We start from the raw sequence: 14,011 nt of genomic DNA, 5'->3' as shown, positions 1-14,011 counted from the left end.
ATAATGTTCATGGATTGATTCGAGTGAATCAAAATCTATTTTGTTTCAATTGTGTCTTGTATACTTCTATGAGATCTAAGCAATTGAACAACTCTCAAACTAGTTCATTTGAGTCATTTGAACTAGTTAAGGTAAAGTTGAATAAGGTTAATATGAAGGTGCTCATATGGCTAACCATTGGTTAAATATTGTTGAATCGACTAAGTGTACACGTTTAGGTACGGTTACTCAAACCTAAATGAAGGTACATTTCATTTGTGTATAACAAGCTAAGTTCGATCTAACAGTTACAAGATATTAGCTTGAATCTAATCAGGTTTTCATCTGACGGTGAATATTGGATGCTTTGTTATCAAGGTAACTTAGATTGCAAACCCTGATTTGAAATCTATATAAAGAAAAACTCTAGCAACTGGGAAACCTAATCCCCACACCTCCCGTGTGATACTAGTTGCATAGATAGAGTCGATTCTCCGTTAACCTTAGGTTTTCACAAAACCATGAAGGTTAACGACTTAAAGACTTCATTGGGATTGTGAAGCCAGACCCAACTATTTTCTTTGTAGTTGCGTGATCTGATCTTGCTGTTTTCTATCGTGATTGAGTACAATCATAAGATTAGCTTGAAATTTATATCTCCGATAAGCAAGATAAAAAAGTAGTCACAAACATCTTCGTCTCATCGTTTGTGATTCCATAATATCTTGTTTTGTTAATCGATTAAGATTATTATGAGGTGATTGATAATACTAGGCTGTTCTTCGGGAATATAAGTCCGGGTTATCAATTGGTTCCTGTTCACCTTGATTTATCAAAAGACGGAACAAAAACTCGTAGGTATATGTGTGGGAGACAGATTTATCTATTCAATAGACTTTTCTTTGTGATACAGATTTGTTTATCAAGTCTTCGACTTTGGGTCGTAGTAACTCTTAGTTGTGAGTGAGATCAACTAAGGGAATCAAGTGCGTAGTATCCTGCTGGGATCAGAGACATCAGTGTGACATTGATTAGGGCTCAACTACATCCCAGACCGAAGTTAGCTTTGTAGTAGGCTAGTGTCTGTAGCGGCTTAATACAGTGTGGTGTTCAAATCTGAACTAGGTCCCGGGGTTTTTCTGCATTTGCGATTTCCTCGTTAACAAAACTTATGGTGTCTGTGTTATTTCTTTTCCGCATTATATTTTGTTATATAATTGAAATATCACAGGTTGTGCATTGAATCGATCAATTGGTAAATCCAACCTTTGGTTGTTGATTGAAATTGATTGATCCTTGAACATCGGTCTTTGGTACCGTTCAAGTTATTTATCTTATATGCAATCATGCTCGTAAATTCTTATTTGTTTGATTGCAGATTGAATTGAGAAATTGAGATATAACTCTTTGATATAATTTTTATTAAGATTGAGTCTGACTGTCTAGTTGATTCTCTTGAAAGTAAATTGGAGTTAGTCCATACAGATTGCTAAACGAAATATTGGGTGAGGTTGTTAGACCCTCGCTTTTTCAATTGGTATCAGAGCAGGCAAACACGTTTAAGACCTCATAAGTCTGTGTTTGTTGCGATCTGACTTTGTGGACAGAATTTCATCTCTTGCATTTACGCATACCAAAATATCTTGCAAAGCTTTTAATTATGTCAAATGTCTTGGGATTTACTCAAAGGATAACTCCTTAGACGATTCTTCCGAATCCCGAGGTAGAAAGGTTGCTTTATCAGATTCTTAAAACATTCCCTCAAATGAGATATTTGACACTTTGTCAGAAGCTGTAATGGATCTCACTAGAATCTCAAGAAAATCTATCGAGTCTATTAATTTTCAAAATCATGCTCAGCTCCTTGATGAATTTGAGAAGTCTCTTGGTCGAGAACTCTATAGTATCATTGAGTCCTTCTCCAATAATATCGAAAAACTAATTCAAGAAACTACTCTACAACGTGAAAAGATTAGTGTTCTTGAGAATATTTTTAAAGAAGACTCAATTAGAGAATCAAACACTTCACGAAATTATGTTATGTCTTTCACGCAGTCCACATATTGTCCTCTTATTTTAGCCTCATTGTTTGATGCAACATTCAGAATACATCCCCAAACTCTGTCGCTCTGTTTGATATCTCTGAATCTCAAGCACGTGATGTCTCCCGTCTTCCAGGCTTCGTCGTAAGCACTAAATTCTCTAATGATGAATTTGTTGCTCTACGTCTATTTGCTTTTCTTCTTTTTACTGCACATTGCTTCATGTTTCCAACATATATCATGCTTTTAGCAATTTCTTTGTTCATATATTCAGTGTTATTACCTTATCCCATTTTTGAATTGCTTCATATCATAGAATCTGGACTCTTAGCATTTTCCTGGTTGCATTTAATTCCTACCATATTCCCTCTCTTAAAGGTATTGGTTTGAGTGATACCTTCACAAATTGGAACTGGTGATTTTCTTCAAGATTACAACCAAGATATCAATGGCACTATCAAAGACGGCTTGTTTCTAGGGTCTCTTGGCTTGTGTTCCTTTTGATGATACCATTAGTTTTTGGTGTTATTCGTCCAAATCCTTATGATAACTTGATATATTCTTATGTTTTATCCATCTAAGCCCCATCCTCAAATCCTTAAAAACACCTCGTATTCTCTCTTAAATAATAATATCTACATTCCATTTGGCTTTGCGAATTTACTTTCCTATTCGCTCTCTTCGTATTTTTTCCCATGTTTTAATGCTTGTGGCATGTTCAAATGCAGAGTAGGAACTCACAACCAAATAGTAAATGGAAGATGCATGGACGGCAAAATGTTGTAAGTTCTCTTTTCACTATGTTCATTTCTGAGATGGAGATATTATTAGAACAAGCCTTAGCCAAAATTATGTTCATTGATCATATTGGAACAAGAATTGAACAAGTAGGTTAGCAGTAATAAAGTTTGGTAAATAACATAATGCGTATAAATAAATTCTGATGCTTTTGTTCGGTAATAAAGTTGACAGTTAGCAGTAATCGATTTGGTGTAGTACACACAATTTAGTCAGAATGGTAGTATGCATAGCTCAACCTTTTTCATTTTTGTCGGTAGTCTTTCTGCAGTTGTTCATTCCTGGTTGGTAATGCATTGAATTTTGTTAAATCAAATAGAAAAATTACTCCTTTCTGCCACATGCCGACTAGTACAAGACAAATGTTTTTTCCTTGTTGTTTTGAATACATGGTTAGTGTTAATTATCCTAACATAAAAGAAATTTGGATCAACCCTTTTAACTAAGTGCAAAAGACATCCTGATGATCCACCATCCAAAATTTCATATATTTTAGACTCATGGAAGCGATTTTAGATTTTGCACAAAGTCGAATTAAATGCAACTAGAGTTACTTTTGAACGTGCTTTATGCAAATATATAAATACAAAGTATTTTATTTTTTCTAGTATATGGATCATTTTTCTTGCAGTTTTCTTTTGTGTATTTGCTGCTGTGATGTTTTTCAAGGATAAATTATTCACAATTTTTTGTGTTCTCGTTTTTTCTGTATATCTTTTTATTTCAATTCAGTTTCGAGGAACCACGATAATGGATATTAATAATCGCAAAAGAGGATTATATTTTGTTGTGGATGGGAAGATAACTGAATACATAGATTCCACCACAAATGGAAAGAGGAAAAAGCCAGTCATAGAATATAAAGATAAGTTAATACAAATAGGTGACCATATGTTAGCAGCCGTCTCTGGCTGCAACATTTGGTACGATATCATTATCGACAAGCTGGAGAAAAAGGAAACTTCAAAACATTATTTTTTTTGGTACTTGGTCGATTAGAGAAGCCCTGTTTGGGATTGAAGCATATGGTCTTTCATAATATAATTTTTTTGTGAAGGCCAGATGGGGGCCAAAAAGATGCGCTAAAGAGACTACTCATCTTCTCTGGTCTCATAAGTTTACCGATGAATATTCGTTGTCTAAGTACAAAATAGTTTCAAAGACATTAAATTTAGAAGAAGAAGACTATGGCATTATATTTGGAGCGTATGTGGTAATTGTTGGTATGCATAAGATGTTATGCAGTATGCATAAGATGTTATGCAGTCAATATTGGATCTGCATAAGATGTTATGCAGTTAACTAAAACATATTAAAGAAGAACCACAGTTTAACGTGGTTCGGCTATAGACTACGTCCACGGGAGAAGAATGATTAGGGTTTATTATTATCAATGGAGGTTTTACAAGAAGTGTATATATAGATATCCTATACATGCCACATATTCGTATAGATAGCAACATATCTAGAGAATATTTTCTTGCAGTGTAAGCCAATCATAAATAGAGAAACCAAATATTCTCCTTTGTTCCAACACTCCCCCTCAAGTTGGTGCGAAGATATCAATGGAGCCCAACTTGGATAGAATTCCATTGAATTGCTTGACAGGTAAACCCTTAGTAAAAACATCTGCCAGTTGTTGATGACTACGAACGAAGGGAGTGCATATTACTTTGGCCAATATCTTCTCTCTAACAAAATGACAATCCACTTCTATGTTCTTTGTACGCTCATGAAAGGTGGGATTTGATGCGATTTGTATCGCTGCTTGATTGGCACAAAACATCTTAGCTGACTGAGGTGACAGAAAACCCAAATCTTTAAGTAATGCTCGCAGCCAAACAATCTCACAAGTTGTTGAAGCCATGGCTCTGTATTCTTCTTCAGCACTTGATCGAGAAACAACATTTTGTTTCTTGCTTCTCCATGTAACCAGATTACCACCAAAGAATATGCAGTACCCTGTTGTTGATTTACGATCAACTGGACATCCAGCATAATCAGCATCTGAATATGATGTTATACAGTAGCTAGAAATTGAATAGGCTTCATTCTTTGTCATCAAAACTCCTCTTCCTGGTGATCCTTTTAAATACTGTAGAATCCTAGTTACTGCATTTAGATGTTTAACACGAGGTGTATGCATATAACGACTGACTAAGCTTACTGCATGTGCTATGTCAGGTCTGGTAACAGTGAGATAAATTAACTTGCCTACTAACCTTTGATATGACCCAATATCACTTAACACATCACCATCATTATCAAGTTTGTTGCCAATTTCTGTAGGAGTATCACAAGGCTTTACTCCCATTTTTCCTGTAGCCTTCAGCAGGTCCAACACATATTTTCTTTGATTCAGAAAAATACCCTTCTTTGAGTAAGCAACTTCTAATCCCAGGAAATACTTCAGTATTCCTAAATCCTTGATGTCAAATCTGGAATGAAGCATTGCTTTAAGATTTCTAATTTCTTGTTGATTGTCTCCTGTAATCACAAGGTCATCAACATACACTAGAACTATAGTTGTACCAAGATTACTTCTTTTAATAAACAAGGAAGAATCGGCAGAGCTCCTTTTGAACTTATTCTGGATGAGTACTGAACTTAGCTTTGCATACCATGCACGTGGTGATTGCTTTAAACCATATATTGCCTTCTTAAGCTTGCAAACCATATTGCTCTCTCCTTCTCGAGGGTGTCCAGGTGGTATACTCATATACACCTCTTCTTCTAGATCACCTTGTAAGAATGCATTCTTCACATCCATTTGAAACAATTTCCAATCTTTATTAACTGCAAGAGACATAAGAACACGAAAAGTATTCATCTTTGCAACTGGTGCAAAGTTTCTGTGTAGTCTTCTCCATATCTCTGAGTAAAACCTCTTGCCACTAATCTTGCCTTATAACGCTCAACAGTTCCATCACTTCTGTATTTAATTTTGTACACCCATCTACATCAGTCTTCTTCCCGGGAGGCAACTTGACAATACTGTATGTATTATTTACATCTAAGGCACGTAACTCATTCTCCATTGGTGCCCTCCATTTTGGATTAGACTTTGCTTCATTAGTTTTTAGGTTCTTGATGACTGGATATAGCACTTAGAAATGCAGAGTGTGAAGAACCTACATGATCATAAGTTAAATGTGCTTGTATAGGATACGCAGCGGAATGATATGTAAAGAAATCTTTGTATTTCTCTGGAGCCTTCTTCTCACGACTTGAGGTTCTGACAATTGGTACCACTGGTTGATGGAACCATAACCTCAGTTTCTGGAACTTGATGCGGCACATCTTGTAGTCCTGTATTATCATCAGTAACACTAACATTATTGTCTGAAGCTTCTTCATGAACTGCTTCATTATGCACATCCAACACTGCATTAGGTAAGTCCACCAACTCTACCCCATCACCATTATCTCTGTGGGAATCTGTTGCAGTAGGTATCTCATTAATAACTGGAAGTGGCCAAATCTGTATAACACTCCCCCTGAGACCGACTGCCAGAATCACACTGAAAATAAGCCACTGTTTCATCAAACACAACATCACGAGAAATCTGTAGCTTTCTAGTGGGTGGATGATAACAAATATATCCTTTCTTTGTAGATGAGTAACCAAAGAACACACACTTAGTTGCCCGTGAATCCAGTTTATCACGATGCTTTGCCTGTAAATGTACATAACACACACAACCGAAAACTCTAGATGAGAAATGCCAGGCTGATGATGTTTTAAAACCTCTAATGGAGATTTGAACTCAAGCACACGACTAGGCAGACGATTGATCAAGTAAGTGGCCGTCAGAGAACCATGAGACCAAATTTCTTTGGAACATGCATCTGAATCATAAGAGCACGGTTGTTTCCAGAATATGACGAGTTTCCTTTCAGCAACACCATTTTGCTGTGAAGTACCAACACAGCTAGTTTGATGGATAATACCATGACTACGCAAATAACCTGGAAGAGGGCCTTTGACAAACTCAGTGCCATTATCTGATCTAAAATTTTAACCTGTGCATCAAATTGGTTGCGTCATACAATGAAAATCCACAAATACAGATGAAACTTCAGTTTTGGATTTGAGTAAATAGATCCATGTAGCACGTGACCAATCATCTATAAAGATAACAAATATTTATACCCATCATAAGCATCAATTGGAGCAGGACCCCATAAATCAGAATGAATTAATTCAAAAGGCATTGTAGCTCGAGTCACAGAGTTAGGAAATGGAAAACGAGATTGTTTAGAAAACTGGCAAACATCACAGACTTGAGACTGAACAGAAAATGGGAAAAATCCTAGACAAAACACGACTGGAAGGATGTCCAAGTCTTGATGATAAAGAAACTGCGGAGTTGATCTTGAGTGAGACATGCCATGTCACTAGAGCGTAACAGGTACAATCCATGAGAAAAGATGCCTCTACCAATCGTCTTCTTCGTCTTTCGATCCTGAAAGATGACCGAGGTAGGGGTAAATGTAACATCACAATTCAGAGAATTAGTGATTTGACCAACAGATAACAATGAGTAGGAAACGAGGAACAACAAGTGCATTAGATGGCGGACAATCTGGAAAAAAATGCACTTTCCCACTGCCCATCACAGGAGCAGTAGAGCCATTAGCAACAACACATTTTTATGAGAGCTGCGAATAAATGCATGAACTGACGAAGGATCATTTGCCATATGATCTGTAGCTCCTGAATCAATAATCCAAATGTGGGTTGGAAACAGGCGTAGTAAGAAAGGCTAGAGGTTACCTGAAGTATGGTTGGCCTTGCGCTCATTCTTATTACCAACTGGTGAAAGAAATCCTTCAACTGGTCTATGGTAAAGGATGAATTGTCAGCTACAGCAGCTCGAGCAAGCTTATTTTTGTCAAAATTAGCTTTAAGATGAGGATAAATATCCCAACAACGATCCTTGGTGTGACCAGTTTTATTACAATGATCACAATGAAAAACTTCTCTCTTACCCTTAGCACGAGAATCTTGTCCTTATCAAATGGCATGGCTCTCGTTTATCATCTGGAGCTCAGAAGAGCACTGGATTCAGCAGCATCCAGGTCTACAATGCTTTTAGAAACAGGATTCATAACTTTCTTGCGTGTCTCTTCACGTGCACAGTCGCACAGACACTAGACAACTTGGCAATTCAGCACTCATGAGAATAGTGCTTCTAAGAGATTCATACTCTGATGTGAGGCTACTGAGCACATCAAAATTTATCCTCCTCAACCCTCTTCAAGAGAATTTTGGCATCAGTTGTATGAGGACGATATGTATCCAGTTCATCCCACTTCCTTTTTAAATAACCAAAATGCTCAGTAAAAATTTTCGTACCTTGTGCAGCCTCAGCAATCTCACGCTTCAGCTCAAACACCCGAGCAGCATTATTCCGTAAGCCATACAGACTAGCAACAGACTTCCACAAATCCTTTGCAGATTCTGAAAACGAAAAAATTTCCGAAATATGTGGTTCCAACGACTGGAGAAGCCACGTGCGAACCAGTTGATCATCAGCAATCCAATCTTCATACTTTGGATCTTTAGCATCTGGACAAGTACTATTCTCACCAATATACCCAGACTTTCTTTTACCCCCAAGAGCAAGAGCAGCAGCCCTAGACCAGCTGACATAATTGACATCATTCAGCAAGACAGAGGTTAAACGCAAACTAGTATTATAATCTGATTGTGCCATAGTAAACAAACGGAGAAACGAAACTTGATTACAGAGAAACGGCCAGGATCGTTAACGATCCCCTGATACCATGTTGGTATGCATAAGATGTTATGCAGTCAATATTGGATCTGCATAAGATGTTATGCAGTTAACTAAAACAGATTAAAGAAGAAACACAGTTTAACGTGGTTCGGCTATAGCCTACGTCCACGGGAGAAGAATGATTAGGGTTTCTTATTATCAATGAAAGTTTTACAAGAAGTGTATATATATATCCTATACATGCCACATATTCGTATAGATAACAACATATCTAGAGAATATTTTCTTGCAGTGTAAGCCAATCATAAATAGAGAAACCAAATATTCTCCTTTGTTCCAACAGTAATCTTCTCACATATTATATTTTTAGTTTCAATTTACTTTTAACTCATATCTTCTCATATATCTACTAAGTTAAGAAAAATGTGATTTCTTGTGAAGGGGAGAAAATGATCAGCTATTCCTAAAATGTACTATGTTCATAGACATCGCCATTTTAAGATTACCGACATAAGCACGTGCAAAGGCTCGTGTTCTGGTCTAAAAAAAAGACTTGGAAAAGTTGGTTTTATATGTGCTGGTAGTGGTGAAGATGAAGCATATAATGTGTTAAAACATTTTTCTTCGGCAGCTACAAAAGATGATACATTAAAAAAAAATGATGTATCAATTGAAAATGGGTTCTCCTCAAAAGATGCATATGCGTTTGTATTAATGCAGGCAATGCAGGGGGCAAAGAAAACTGATCCTGACACAGGAGGTTCCATTACCAGTAAGTTTGGCTGTAACTTACTTCTTTTCATTTTATTTTATTTTATTTTCTTAAATATTGACTGTCAAACTAATACGTGGTATCTTAAATAGTGATACACATAGTGCCGGACGGTATAACCGAATTGCACAAAAAAGTACGGATTGATCGTATTACGTCGGATTTGAATTCGTTATGAGATGACGTTGGAGAGTTAGATCCAACTGTGATAACGATGGAAGAAGAAGCTGACAATGAAGCTAGAGAACTTCAAAATGCAATTCAACTCGTCGATGAAGAGATAAAGAATGCAATTTGTTATATGGAATCTTATGCTCCTCAAGCAAATTGGTACCTCTATTAGCATTGAACTTGTTTTGGGTTTAAAGATGATTTTGATTTTTGTGCTTGTGTTTAAGAGCAAAAAAAGACTGGTAATGACAACATATGAGTCTGGAAAAATGGATACTCCATAAAAACAAAATACATTAGCACAAATATTAAAAAATAGGACCATACAATTCGATGATCCATTGCAACTACCCGTTAGGTGTGGTAACTTTGAGCCAAATGAAATGCTCTTGTGGAGACATATACCTTACCTTACTACGTGTGATTCTACGTTGAAATCCCATAAGAAAAATCAAGGAAAGGGTTTTTCTCCTAGATTTTCTCCATGTGAACTTATCACAGCTCACACCTCCCACACCACTCAAGAGTATGTTAGAAAAACTCAACTAACCACACTCAAGTTGGCATCAATTTTGATGTTCTATCTGTGCACAGGGAATTCATGATCCAAAGGTATGTCCTTGGATTTATTCCAGGTGCAAATATATACCATGTAATGGTATGATGCAGATTCAGTCCTCCTATTGTACCATGTACCCATCACTAAGTTAGCATACATTATTCCTATCATTATAATTGGTTTATTTCTCATCTTGTTGATCATATTGTTAAAAGACTCTGAAAAATTGTTGTTCATATGTTCACAACAGTGAATAGGGTTAAAAAAGGCCCTGGACCATGTAGCAGGATCTTCTCTACTGAGATAAGCACCAGCTGCAGCACTCTGTTTCACAATATTGTCAAAATGTTCCTGCACAGCCAATCAAAAACTAGCTAACTTGACTGTCAAATAGTGCATAAAACCAATAACAAAGAACTGTTGTGAACTGTCAAACCTGAAAATGCTTTTCTTTGTATGCTTTTGCTGCATTCCATAAAGAACTGTATAATTCAAGACCCTTGTAATCCTTCTTGAAATTTTTGTATAAATGTCTGCATTTTAACACATTGCAATTAACATAAGGACTTTATCTGATCTGACAAACAAAAGAAACAAGAAACAAAGTTAGACAAGAAAGTTACCTCCAACAGTATCTGTGGTGATGGCCAGGGAACACTATACCAACAGCTTCCAATAAACCTTTTTGCCTATCTGAAATGAAAGCCACTTTCACTGGATGTGCTAATATTGCATCCTTCAAATGCTTCAAAAAAATGATCCAATTTTCCTTTGTTTCAGCTCTGCATACCATAATTCCTAACATTACTAACCCATTCTGTCCATCAAGTGCAGTTGCAGCCATCAATCCTCCCCCATATTCCCCTGTTAGATGGCAGGCATCAAGCCCTATAACTCCCCTGCATGCTTTTCGCCAACCCCTCATTGCAGGTTCAAATGAGAGTGTCATGCTTTCAAAGGTGTTATTCACTGTGTCAAAAGTGAACTTAGCAACAGACCCATCATTGCATTTTGTAAACATCTTGCAGAATGCTGGTACTTCATTGTAACTTTCTTTATAGTTCCCATATAATGACTCTAAAACTAGATTCCTAGCCTTCCATGCACACTGATATGGTATATTTACTCTCTTTTCAGCTAAGAAGTCTTCCTTGATTTTATAAGGGTCTGGAACAACTTTTTTAGGCTTATTCTTCATCTGATCAAGAACAAAATCCTTTACAAAATGAGGATCAACAGATCTATTCCTATTTTGGGGATCCCCTTCACACTTATGTTCCAAATTCACTTTCCTAAGAACAAAAGTCTTCTCACCCTCTTTCTTGCTAGCATACACAAACCAAGGACAATCATGTTCTGTTTTAAACCTACACTCAGCCTTAATTCTAGAGGGAGCACTTCTATCCAAAATATATTGACACTTATTAAGAACACAATAACCCCTGAGATGTTTCTTAAATGCTTCCTTATTTGCAAATCTAGTTTTTACCTCCATTTTGCTAGGATCTACTGGAGTAAAAACTTCTTCTTCAGGGAAAAGATCTACATCATGCTCACCCTTCATGTACTGACCAAAATCATCATCAAAGTCATCCATGTAAGCAGGTCTTTCATCCACATCCTTACCTTCACATTCAAGATCAACATCAGTACCATATAATAAGTTACAAATGCAAATAAATGAAATCAGTTATAAATGAAATATACCTTTTTCTTTGCCTTCTTTTTCTCCTTCTTCTTCTTCTTCTTCTTCTTCTTCTTTCTCTTCTTGTTCTTCTTCATCTGACCCATACTCAATGTCTTCATCACTGTCATATACTGGAGGAGCTTCTGGATTCTCAATTGGGTGACATTCATCTTCTTTGGTGTTTTCCAGCTGAATATTGTCCACATCTTCAACAAACTTAACTTCATTTGTAGCTTTTGACTGACTGCAACCACTGCTACTAGCCTGAGAATGTTTGGATATGGGCACATCCATGAAACTCAGCTTTCTTGATGCACCTTCAACTGATTTATCCACACTATTTAGCCTTGGGGATCTTCTAGGGGTGGTTCCCTTACTAACTGTCTTCTTCTTGGTGTAGTCTTTGGAGTCCCAAACACTGTGTCTTTCATCCCCATCCACAAACATATACATCCATCCTCATTTACAAAAGAATCCTCCCAAAAATTATCAAAATCATCATTGTTTAACAATGGCAGTGGCAGACATTCTTCCTTAAACCAATATAAATTAAACTTCTCTTTAACATCCATAGACAAACCCTTATACACCATATACTTAAGTGTCATCAAGTCTGTTTCATCTCTATGGCAATCAGGAAATACCAAAGTCTCATTCTTTGGCTCCGCATATACACTGATATTCCTAAATTTGAACTGACTGCAACACAAATGAAACAAAATCAGATATAAACCTATGAAAACCCAATGAAAACCTAATTAAGCAATATTACTTAAAATCAAACACCCAATCACGAAAATTAAACCCCAATTAAACAATAAAAATTTGGTTTCAAATAAACCCTAATTACAAAGGAAAAAAAAACAGAAACCCTAAAAATCAATCGATCAATTAAATTAATTAACTATCAATACAATGATTTTCATCATATATTAAGTCACGGGTTTCGTTAATCTTACCTTGATTCAGACTGTTTCAATCCCGGTTTGTACCTCATCTTCACTGTATCACCACTATCTCTGAATCCCTAAATATGTATAACTTTTCTTCCAAATACACTCTGGTCTTTCTGCTAACATCTATGTCTTCAGCAAAAACAACTTCAATAACACCAGCTTCAAACAGCTTCAATACCTAACCCTAGTTTCAGAACGAGGGAGAAGAGAACGAGGGAGAAAGAGAACGAGGGAGAAAGAGAAATTGTGGTGAGAGACCACACGGGTCTTTAAATGGGCAAGGGCACAGTCGTAAATTCTCCTACCGAGTTTGACTTATTCAACGCAGCTGACCGATCTGGTGGGCCCAGGTGTCAACTCTAACAGAAAGGCCAGTTTCTAAAAGAATTTAAAAGTTTGGCCGGTTTATTAATTATATGGTTTGAAGCAGGACACTTTATTAATTTGCCCTTTTTTCTTTTTACTGCACATTGCTTCATGTTTCCAACATATATCATGCTTTTAGCAAGTTCTTTGTACATATATTCAGTGTTATTACCTTATCCTATTTCGGAATTGCTTCATACCATAGAATCTGTATTCTTAGCATTTTCCTAGTTGCATTTAATTCCTAACATATTCCCTCTCTTAAAGATATTGGTTTGAGTGACACCTTCGCAAATTAGAATTGTTGATTTTCTTCAAGATTACAACCAAGATATCAATGGCATTATCAAAGACGGCTTGTTTCTAGGGCTTATTGGCTTGTGTTCCTTTTGATGATACTATTATTTTTTGGTGTTCTCCGGACAAATCCTTATGATAACTTGATATATTCTTATGTTTTCTCAATCTATGCCCCATTCTCAAATTCTTAAAAATACCTTGTATTCTCTCTTAAATAATAATATCTACATTGCATTTGACTTTGCTAATTTACTATCATGTTCGCTCTCTTCGTATTTTGAGTTTTTCATAAAATTAACTTCTTATAAAATTAACTTTTAAAGTTTTTTTCTTAAAAAGAAAAAATCCATTGTTGAAGAAAAATAAATTCCAATAGGTTGGTGGGTAGCCTGGCAACAAGCTGGGCACCAACACCCTTTTAGATAGCAAGACCTATTCTATGAATAAGCGTACCTCCTATTTTAAAATTAGCATTATGATTTTTGAAACAATTTTTCAACCTATTTTTGAAGAAAAAAAAATCAACTATTTTTTTAAAAATTAATTTTTTAATTTTTTTTTTTAAAATTAATTTTCTTTTTCAGTTATACTTCTTATAAAATTAACTAATGACTTTTTATTTTATTTGTTTTTTGCT

The 14,011-nt window shown here is 36.0% G+C and overlaps 2 protein-coding genes across 2 annotated transcripts; both read right to left on the bottom strand.

Moving 5' to 3' along the window:
* Positions 1-10,086: 10,086 nt before the first annotated feature.
* Positions 10,087-11,819, bottom strand: LOC113352051. Its single transcript, XM_026595929.1, has 4 exons — positions 11,773-11,819; positions 10,689-11,691; positions 10,502-10,598; positions 10,087-10,416 (listed from the first exon to the last, which is right to left on the bottom strand). The coding sequence occupies exons 2-4, from the start codon at positions 11,660-11,662 to the stop codon at positions 10,087-10,089; spliced, it is 1,401 nt and encodes a 466-aa protein (XP_026451714.1). The 5' UTR covers positions 11,663-11,691; positions 11,773-11,819.
* A 274-nt stretch (positions 11,820-12,093) lies between these two features.
* Positions 12,094-13,066, bottom strand: LOC113352050. Its single transcript, XM_026595928.1, has 2 exons — positions 12,712-13,066; positions 12,094-12,451 (listed from the first exon to the last, which is right to left on the bottom strand). Exons 1-2 carry the CDS (start codon positions 12,747-12,749, stop codon positions 12,094-12,096), a joined length of 396 nt encoding a protein of 131 aa, XP_026451713.1. The 5' UTR covers positions 12,750-13,066.
* Positions 13,067-14,011: the final 945 nt, after the last annotated feature.

Source organism: Papaver somniferum, chromosome 2 (assembly GCF_003573695.1).
Source record: "Papaver somniferum cultivar HN1 chromosome 2, ASM357369v1, whole genome shotgun sequence".
In the NCBI taxonomy this organism is placed as follows: Eukaryota; Viridiplantae; Streptophyta; class Magnoliopsida; order Ranunculales; family Papaveraceae; genus Papaver; species Papaver somniferum.
This window is presented reverse-complemented; position numbering and strand designations above follow the sequence as displayed.

Bases quoted from the DNA above. Each gene is read 5' to 3' on its own strand.
- LOC113352050 (XM_026595928.1), bottom strand. From the start codon at position 12,749: ATGAGGTACAAACCGGGATTGAAACAGTCTGAATCAAG. The intron at 12,452-12,711 runs GTAAGATTAACG...TTTGTGTTGCAG, and splicing joins TTGAAACAGTCTGAATCAAG to TCAGTTCAAATTTAGGAATA.
- LOC113352051 (XM_026595929.1), bottom strand. From the start codon at position 11,662: ATGGATGACTTTGATGATGATTTTGGTCAGTACATGAAGGGTGAGCAT. The intron at 10,599-10,688 runs GTAACTTTCTTG...GTTAAAATGCAG, and splicing joins CACCACAGATACTGTTGGAG to ACATTTATACAAAAATTTCA. The intron at 10,417-10,501 runs GTTTGACAGTTC...TTGGCTGTGCAG, and splicing joins ACAAAGAAAAGCATTTTCAG to GAACATTTTGACAATATTGT.